Here is a 9,889-nt window from a genome sequence, read left to right on the forward strand (position 1 = left end):
GTTTTTTTTTTCCTAGAACTGGTAGAAATTAAATAACGAAGTTTGGAGTAATATTTCGAAATTTAATCGAAGGTATGAAAGTGACATGGTTGAGTTTGAACCATGTCGCATACATTTCATATTGCATTTGGATGTGAGGTAATAACAAATGCATCGTTTTCGATAATGATACCGTGGACATGAACTTTAAATGTGAAATAGGTCCAGGTTTAAATAATTTCACGTTCTTTATGTCAATCGTTTACAGCAGACGATTAGGTTTACAAACATCAGCTGTTCCTTGGAGGGGTGGGGCTCTGTTGCGACAGCGCCACGTTGTTCTTCTCTGATTGGTCCGAGAGGTTAACCTAAGGTATCTCAGATGTACCATTCTCTTGTTATGAAGGGGTACACGGAAGACAGACATTTAATATATAGTATGCTATCAACTCCAGAAACATATCCTTAACTTTATATATATGTTTGTTACGTAACATATTATTTGTGTGATTATATATGTCCACAAGATCGGTAAATGTGGTCTTTGTTTAAATGTCACTCTTCGTCTCCCACCCCACTATACATGGACGAAGACGGATGCATTGTGTTGCTGCTGCAGGTCTTTCACAGGGACAACTCCTCCTAAAGTCGTTATTCTGGTTAGCAAGTAACTGTTTATAGAAACTTGATTCTTAATTCTTTCTGGAGGAAGCGAGGACAGCAGTTGGACGTTATCTGGTCTTAATTTGGTGGTTTTCTCGGTAAGTTGGAGTCTTCCTGCTCTGTTGATGTCAGAAGGCTAAGTTACATGTCAATGAACTCTGACTCAGTTTGTGTCCCCACATTTGGAATGTGGCCGTTATTTATTTAATAGTTGGCTAGCATACTTACAGTGGTAATTTATCTGTTAAAACATGAAGTCAGTGGTAGTTTCATAGTGTTCTTACTGAGTAGTGGGATTTGAGTGCTAGTAAGCCGGTTAGCATCCATTCATTAAGTTACAGCACCATTGGAAATAAAATGCGGCCGAATTCAATTGAACTAGATTAACGTTAGTATTGAATGTTTAACTAGAATGTAAGAAGAATAGCCTCCAGATGTATAACAAGGGTCATTCAGTCTGCAAGACTTCCTGCTGAGCCGGAATGGTCTGGGTAATCAAACCCTCGTAATCTCTCTTGGCTGCACTAAAACATCTAACGTATAGCAGTTATAAGCAATATTATTTCTCAAAATGACTTCCTTGCGGTTCAGATGGTCGTTATCAACACGTTTAGGATATTGTGTGTGTGTGTGTGTGTGTGTGTGTGTGTGTGTGTGTGTGTGTGTGTGTGTGTGTGTGTGTGTGTGTGTGTGTGTGTGTGTGTGTGTGTGTGTGTGTGCAGTAGAAGCATGAAGGCCCTGATCTTGGTTGGAGGTTATGGGACCCGTCTACGCCCACTCACACTGAGTCTGCCCAAACCCCTGGTGGAGTTCTGCAATAAGCCCACCCTGCTGCACCAGGTGGAGGCGCTCGTACAGGTAACGATGCTAGAATAACCCTCAAACTATCACTAGCAAATACTTTAACAAAACACTCTATAGTACAGGTACTGATACTTAACTACTGTCTCTCCATTGGTAATGATGCTTATAATACAACCTCTCTTTACTACATTTAGTAAGTCTCTGGTAGAGGTAGTAACTCTCTCTTTACTACATTTAGTAAGTCTCTGTCTCTCTTAGTATAGGTAGTAAGTCTCTCTCTAGTACATGTAGTAAGTCTCTATCGGTCTAGTACAGGTAGTATCTCTCTTTCGCTCCCCCTCTAGTACAGGGAGTAACTCTCAATTAAAAAAAAAAAAATTAAAAAATCTCTCTTTTAGGCTGGGGTGGACCATGTTGTCTTGGCAGTGAGCTACATGTCAGATCTGCTGGAGAAGGAAATGAGAATCCAGGAACAGAGGGTATCTATATCAACCTACACCACCCTCTTCACCAGCCTACCCAATACTACGCCACCATTATACTCCCCACCAAACTGACATCTCACCACACTATTACTACTCTACTGACCCTACACTACCATACACAAATGACACATTAATAACCCTACACCACTACACCCTGCTGACCATACACCGTACAACACAATAGATAGAGGACCGTGAGATGATGGTTAACCGTGGGGTGTTTCTTCCTCAGCTCGGAATCCGTATCTCTCTATCTCATGAGAAGGAGCCTCTGGGGACAGGTCAGACATCTTCCTCTTCACCCTCCCCCTATTCACACTCCTCCCCTTTTTCCACTACGCGGTTAAGTCGTAGGTTAATTAAGTAATTGGTTAGTTTAGTTTTTTGCAATGGCGTAAACGTACACCTTTACAAGTTTTTAAAACTAAATATACAATCTTTCATAACTTATTTCTCAATGTATGAACACCTGTTTGCAGTATCCCATTTACAAGGTTTCAAAACCGGGAAACAATGAAATACACTGTTAGAACAGTGCCAGATTTGAAAATGCGTTGGTGAAAATTATGAAGAAGATAAAATAGAACACAAAATCATGTTTACAGATGTTTGAATTTTAGTTTGAATTTTTTTCAGGTTATAATCTCTTTTTTCAGTGTTGCAAAACCTTTTTTACAAGGTGTTGAGTTTTCAAACCCAGACTTACAAGCCTTTGAAACTTTTTTTTTCAGGTTTGAATTATGGCAGGAAACTGGCTCCATACAAATCGAGTACTCCGTGCAGAGCTATAGAGAGATTTGGGTTTTATTTTTATTTGCTACAGGTAATCAACATGAGATTAAAAGTTGGAGCCTAGGCCATTGCAAATCAAAGGCTCACCTGAAATTATTCAAGTGGATGCTTACAACTTACCACATTGAATAATATTTTTATATTAATTTTTGACTTGGCCCCATGTTCGTAGGAGCGTGCTGGCACCACATCTATGGGGGTAAAATGCATGATGATGCATGATATTTTTTAGACAATATGCAGAATCTTTTCACTTACGAATTAACACGGTCGGCTATTTTTTGCCAGCACGCCACCCTAGCCTTATTATGGGCAACCGTGTTCCCCTTGGCTGTGATTTGGACTTTGAATTCCTCGTAGGAATTCATAATAATACACTGCTCTTCCTGGGTGAATTACACCGCTCTCGCTCGATTAATTTTGCATAAGTGTGAGTCAAATGACGCGATAAACGCCCCTTTTATGTGAATGCGCATTGAACCTAAAGCGGAAAACCTGGTTCAACTGATTGAATCTAAAGTGAGCGTCGTGGTACCATTTAACTCTGATTGCGAGTTGCGTCTCTGCCGAGCCAGGTTTTCCCAGGAAAGCCTGGGTATGTTCAGCGAGGTTTGTGGTATACCCCCGGCCCCTGCTGCAGAACGATTACAAGCCTGTAGTCCGCCATCATCTTTGTTGTTGTTAGTTCTGAGGCTCCGCGGGCTTAACAGTCATTGGCTAGGTGTGTGTGTGTGTGTGTGTGTGTGTGTGTGTGTGTGTGTGTGTGTGTGTGTGTGTGTGTGTGTGTGTGTGTGTGTGTGTGTGTGTGTGTGTGTGTGTGTGTGTGTGTGTGTTCAGCAGCCTTCTTATTTTGTATTTGTGTGTGTGTGATTAGCGGGGCCTCTTGCTCTGGCCAGGGACCTACTGTGTGACGACAATGAGCCGTTCTTCGTCCTCAACTCGGACGTCATCTGTGACTTCCCATTCCAAGAGATGCTCCAGTTCCACCGAAACCATGGCAACCAGGGCACCATAGTGGTGAGTGAGACGATGGATAGGTAGCAGGTGTAGGTAGAAGTCTGTTTTAGTTAGCATAAATCAATGGATTTCCTGACTGAAGTGTGTGTGTGTGTGCCCAGGTGACCAGGGTGGAAGAGCCCTCTAAGTATGGCGTGGTGGTGTTTGAGGCGGAGGGCGGGAGGATCCAACGCTTCGTGGAGAAGCCCCAGGTTTTCGTCTCCAACAAGATCAACGCTGGCATGTACATCTTTAACCCTAGCATGCTGCAGCGCATCCAGGTACATACACACACACACACACACACACACACACACACACACACACACACACACACACACACACACACACACACACACACACACACACTTTTTAAGACTAGTTTGCAGTTTGCACACTTATCTACAATATCACCTCAATGATCTGAAAGCTTAAAGAAAAGTTAATCAACTACTGGAGGGAGAACCTTCACTGTTGCATGGCAGATTTCTTCCAATGTGGTTTCAAAGGTTACTTTGTTTATTGTTTTGGGCTGCTGCCTCATGGATCTATATCCCTGCTATAGATTCAGGTAGTTACTTTATCAGGTAAGGATGTTACCTCATGGAACTCTATCCCTGCTATAGCTTAAGGTAGTTACTTTATCAGGTAAGGGTATATCCTCATGGAACTAATGCCAGCTATATCTTCTGACAGTTAATTTAATAGTCGAGTCTGTTTCCTCATGAAATACATAAACATAGAAGATATTACATATTCATACATATAGAGGATACATATTCTGGTAGTTCCTTGAGGCAGTTGAGGGTGTTTCTTCATGAAACTCTATCTGTGCTATAATATGCCAAGAAAGAACAGTGGCATCCAATGAAAGAGAGCCGCAGTTGCTGCACAATTAGATGATTGTCGGACAGTTGAGCTGTAGATTTGAGGGCAGCAGAGAGTGGGTAGGAAGTGTGGTGTGTTTGTATAGAACCCTCTGGCTCAAAACGAGGACCTCATTGGAAATGTGAGAACAGCATCTTTGAATACTCAGGATGCAGTAACAAGCAGTGCAAGTGACTTGCAATAAGTGAAGACAAAACAAAATGTCCTCACTCAAATGGTCGTTTCCCTTGGTTATAGTTATTAGATGCTTTATTTATGAAAATACTATTCAATGCATATCCATAAGCAGAAACCAAACCTCGGAATTTAGTTGTGGAGCTTGCCAGGTATCTTTCCGTTCGGGGTAGACCATTGAAAACAGAACTACCAAGTTTTCATTTTTTTTCTGTACTTGATCTCAGAATGTACAAATGTAGTTCGAAACATGGGGATATTGGTGGCAGTAAATGTTTGAGGAGTCCTCACAAGTATAGCAGAACAGAGAGATGAAAGTGTGTGTCTTGTATGTTTCTAGTTGAGGCCTACGTCAATAGAGAAGGAGATCTTCCCGGTGATGGCTGAGGAGGGCCAGCTCTATGCTATGGAGCTACAGGGTAACTACACCTTTCAAAAACTACACCATCACCCCTTAATGCACCTCTAACTACACCCCCAACTACACCGCCTCCTACACCTCCACAGCCTCCAGCTTTGCGCAATGGAGCAAAAGGCTCACCACACCACCTGTCCCTAGTAACACCTCTAACTACAACTCCTCCACCTCAAACTATACCTACACATCTACCTCATCACCACCTACTAAACCTGAACCAGTAACGTGTTATCATGGCAGCATGTTGACCCATATGCTCCTCTGGTTTGTACAGCCGGCCTACCCTACGGACGTAAGTCGGATAGAATCTGTCTCCGCCATCTAGCTGTGCTATTGCTACAATTGCTGCTAGCGCTGCTACTGCTGCTAGGGCTCATAGCACTGCTAGTGCTACCAGAGCTGATGCTACTCGCATTAGCAGAAGGCTAACTAGAGAACAAGCCGCTGTGTGGGTTTTTTAACCACCATTACAGCATCTGTGTGTGTGTGTGTGTGTGTGTGTGTGTGTGTGTGTGTGTGTGTGTGTGTGTGTGTGTGTGTGTGTGTGTGTGTGTGTGTGTGTGTGTGTGTGTGTGTGTGTGTGTGTGTGTGTGTGTGTGTGTGTGTGTGTGTATAGGGTTCTGGATGGACATCGGACAGCCTAAAGACTTCCTGACCGGGATGTGTATGTACCTGCAGTCAGTACGGCAACGCGCTCCAGACCGCCTCTGTACCGGTCCTGGTTTTATAGGAAACGTCCTAGTGGTGAGTTACCTAGTTTACCGGTAGTTACCTTAGTTGGTTAACTACACTAGTTTGGGAACCTGGTATAGTTGCTACTTTAGTTACATGTTCTGTTCCCTAAAATAGTGGATTACTGCTAATATTAATATTATTATTACAAGGTAGTTGTTAGCTCAGTGTCCTGCTAGCTGTTGTAGTCGACAAATGAATCCCACTGTGTGTGTGTGTGTGTGTGTGTGTGTGTGTGTGTGTGTGTGTGTGTGTGTGTGTGTGTGTGTGTGTGTGTGTGTGTGTGTGTGTGTGTGTGTGTGTGTGTGTGTGTGTGTGTGTGTGTGTGTGTGTGTGTGTGTGTGCACCAGGACCCTTCAGCCCGTATCGGGGAGAACTGCTCCATCGGCCCCAACGTGACGCTGGGTGCCGGGGTGGTGGTGGAGGACGGTGTGAGGGTGAGGCGCTGCACGGTGCTGAAGGGGGCCCGCCTGCGCTCTCACTCCTGGTTGGACAGCTGCATCGTGGGCTGGAAGTGCTCTGTCGGCCAATGGGTGAGCTCCACACATCAGGGATAATGTTTATAGGGATAATAAGAAATGAATAAAATCTGGAGGGCATTATATTTTAATATTAATAAGGATGCATGATAATAATTTCTTTCACCTGGTACGATAACTGATAATAACCTGCTTTCATGGCGATAATCGATTATAAGCAATGAGCGTAGTAAGGCAAACCAATGTACGTCAATAATCATTTTTAAACACAATTTGCAGATAACACAAAACAAACTAAGAACAATTCTTCTGACTAGAATTAAGTAACATCTAGTGGTGAGGTTGCAGATTGCATGCTCTTCTGACTGGCTGCAGAAGGGGCGTCTGAGTGAGGGTTGAGCTTCTTGGAGACTTGCATACACAAAGGCATACTATAGCACCATGGTGTTTATGAAGATGTGGAGGCCACATCTTTGATGGCCAGCGTAGTTCCTAATGTAACGTGTTTATTAGGAGTTTAGCAACCCCCATAGCTGTATCTTAGTTTTGTCCAAACTGATAAGCGCATATGAATTGTCAAAACTGTCTTTCTCAGATTGCGCAAATGAACAAATCCATAAGATTGATTCTTTGTTGTGTGGATTTATACGATTTACCATGTTAAAAACCAGTACACCTTTTCCTTCCTTGTAGGTGCGTATGGAGAACGTTACGGTTCTGGGTGAAGACGTCATCGTGAGCGACGAGCTCTACCTGAATGGCGCCAACGTTCTGCCGCACAAATCCATCACAGAATCCGTAGCAGAGCCACGCATCATTATGTAGACCGGGGTCCCCTGGACCCCGCCCCTAAACCCCTCGAACTGGACCCCGCCCCAAAACCCCTTGAACTGGACCCCTCCCCAAAACCCCTTGAACTGGACCCCTCCCCCGCACCCACCTGGCAACCTCTATACCGTGACCCAGAACCCGGACCAGCTTCAAGACTTGCAGTCCCCCAAAACGTCCCTCACTCTAATCAAAATGTGAAATTGTCTAATCTTCTGCTTAACAAGTCTACTATGGTCTAGAGACGTTAGGCTCGTTAAAGATGTGCCGATCAGAGATTTGACAGGTGTCCTGGTCGGTTCTGATGGGACCAGACCCTCCAATCACTGTGTGTCCGTCCTTCTGTGAGGATGGCATCGTTTGGGTCTGGCATTCTTTAGGGTTGTGTGAACGGGCTTAACGTGAGTGGTTTTTATGATGGGATATGCTATATTATACTATAGTAATATAGTATTAGTGTATGCTAACGATATTGTATACTAGTAAACTATACAGTTGTATAGCATATAGAATAATAATGAAGGTATGAATCCATTGTGTTTTTTATCAGATTAATATAAAAAGGTGAAGAGAACTGTTGTCTTTATTTCCTCACTGTCTGGAAGGTTCCAGCAGGGGGTGCTGCTGCACACCTGGGCTGCGTTGTGCACACAAGCACAAAGTAAGGTATAATTACTACCAACCTTTTTTATACCTAATTTCAAATCTGTCACCAGGATGGTACTGTGTACTGCTCTCGTACCCTGTGTAGTACTTACTACTTACTTCATACTCTCTTAAGGTTTACATGTGTAACGATAACGCTTTGTATTAAGGGCACATTAATTAACCATTAGTAAACATTAGTGAACACAGTAATAAGCAGCTGACTAACATTTACAAACAGGCAATGAACTTATTTCCATAACCATACATTTACATTAGTTAATGAAGTAACATGAATAGTTTAATAAGATCATGTATACTGTATACTTCAGTTAATAAGTTGTACAACTGTCTAGTGGGTGAAGTGTGTAAGATATAGATACAAATATAATATATGGAAATATAGATGTATATATGATATTGATATATATATAAATATATAATATATGTTAATATGATATTATTACGTGTATGCATAATATATGTGTATATATTTATATATGTAGTGTGTGAGTGAGTACATGTCAAAGCTTTGTGTGCGTGTTAGTTCATCTAGAAACTTTGTGTGTGTGCATTCCAGCGGGCTGATAAGGTGATGTCATGGCTCCTGAGGGCCACCAGGGACCCAGAGGGGGAGGTCCCTGCTGCCACGTCCCTATTGGCCAGCAATTATAAGGGTTGAGCCCCAATTGGCTGGATAACGGCAAGGGAATCCCAAATGGAAGTCTCTCTCTCTCTCTCTCTCTCTCTCTCTCTCTCTCTCTCTCTCTCTCTCTCTCTCTCTCTCTCTCTCTCTCTACCTGTGGAAGCTGGGTTTTCAACAAGAGGGAGAGGGAGAGAAAGGGGAGGAGAGTGAGCAAGAGAGACAGAAAGCTTATTTTGTATTGACAGATCAGTCAGTTTTGGGGTGTAGAGGTACTTTTATTGTTGAATATCCTGTGGTTTCCTGTCAATGGGAAGTGCCAAAAGACTCCTTTTCCCGAGTAGAAGAGTTAAGGACCTCACTGAAGCCACCCCAAAACATCTGGAGGAGCAGAGGATAAGTTAAGGAGCCTGAAGAGAAATGAGCAGAAAAGAGAAGGTAACAAAATCAAGTTATACTAGTTACTTCTGACTCATTACTACTGACTAGTCGCTACTTTCTATTGAGTATTCCCAAGTTACTACAGACCAGTTACTTACCACTGGCTTATTACAACTGATTAGTGACCAGTGACTTCGACTTACTAGTGATAACTGATTTCAGTTAGGACTGACTTACTAATGAGTTCTGAGTTCTGACTATTGCCTAGTCTCTATTGACTTTCTAATGGCTAGTACCAAATAACTTACTTCTGACTATAGACTACTTATAGTTACTACTAACTTGAGTTTTTACTGCACTAACTACTGAATAGTTTCTACAAAGCAGTGTTTACTGACTATTGACCAGTTACCAATGATTAGTTCGACTGAATTTTGGCTACTGACTAGTGACTTCTGACTAGTTTATACTAACTTACTGCTGTCTAGCCTCGACTGGCGTGTGTGTGTGTGTGTGTGTGTGTGTGTGTGTGTGTGTGTGTGTGTGTGTGTGTGTGTGTGTGTGTGTGTGTGTGTGTGTGTGTGTGTGTGTGTGTGTGTGTGTGTGTGTGTGTGTGTGTGTGTGTGTCTGTGGTTAACCCAGTTACCTGGCTTCTCCACAACTTTCTAAAGCCACAGCAACCCTAGCTGGACAGGGTATACAGAGGTTGTTTGTAACAGAGAAGCTGTTGACTCCCTTGGTAAAGGTTGTTTTTAGAGACACTGGGAAGAAGATTATCATCACCTGTCAAACATGCACACACACACATAGTCCTCAACATACACACATACACACACACTCACGTAAACACACACACGCACACACGCACGCACGCACGCACGCCCGCACGCACGCACACACACAGACACTGCAGCTGTTTTTATTGTCTCTCTGTCAACAAGACCTATTTTTTCGCACCTCTAATGACATACCATCAATCTCT

General features: G+C 42.9%; 2 protein-coding genes across 3 annotated transcripts in view; both read left to right on the forward strand.

The window, feature by feature from the left end:
• The first annotated feature begins 403 nt into the window (after window positions 1-403).
• On the forward strand, window positions 404-8,204 carry gmppb (GDP-mannose pyrophosphorylase B). 2 transcript variants are annotated; one of them, XM_056606194.1, is made up of 10 exons: window positions 404-740; window positions 1,368-1,500; window positions 1,845-1,925; window positions 2,164-2,212; window positions 3,598-3,740; window positions 3,842-4,000; window positions 5,122-5,200; window positions 5,816-5,943; window positions 6,282-6,464; window positions 7,104-8,204. In XM_056606194.1, exons 2-10 carry the CDS (start codon window positions 1,372-1,374, stop codon window positions 7,233-7,235), a joined length of 1,083 nt encoding a protein of 360 aa, XP_056462169.1. In that variant the 5' UTR covers window positions 404-740; window positions 1,368-1,371; the 3' UTR covers window positions 7,236-8,204. The 2 variants fall into 2 exon arrangements, with proteins under 2 accessions (XP_056462169.1, XP_056462168.1); XM_056606193.1 differs by having other exon boundaries at window positions 500-740; window positions 1,365-1,500; window positions 7,104-8,156.
• A 469-nt stretch (window positions 8,205-8,673) lies between these two features.
• Window positions 8,674-9,889, forward strand: part of lmcd1 (LIM and cysteine-rich domains 1) — an 8,274-nt gene continuing 7,058 nt past the window's right edge. The window contains exon 1 of the mRNA XM_056605390.1: window positions 8,674-8,964. Coding sequence (XP_056461365.1) covers window positions 8,947-8,964 — 18 coding nt within the window. The 5' untranslated portion in view covers window positions 8,674-8,946. The remainder of the gene's footprint in view (window positions 8,965-9,889) is intronic.

This window comes from Gadus chalcogrammus, chromosome 13, assembly GCF_026213295.1.
Source record: "Gadus chalcogrammus isolate NIFS_2021 chromosome 13, NIFS_Gcha_1.0, whole genome shotgun sequence".
NCBI classification, from domain to species: domain Eukaryota; kingdom Metazoa; phylum Chordata; class Actinopteri; order Gadiformes; family Gadidae; genus Gadus; species Gadus chalcogrammus.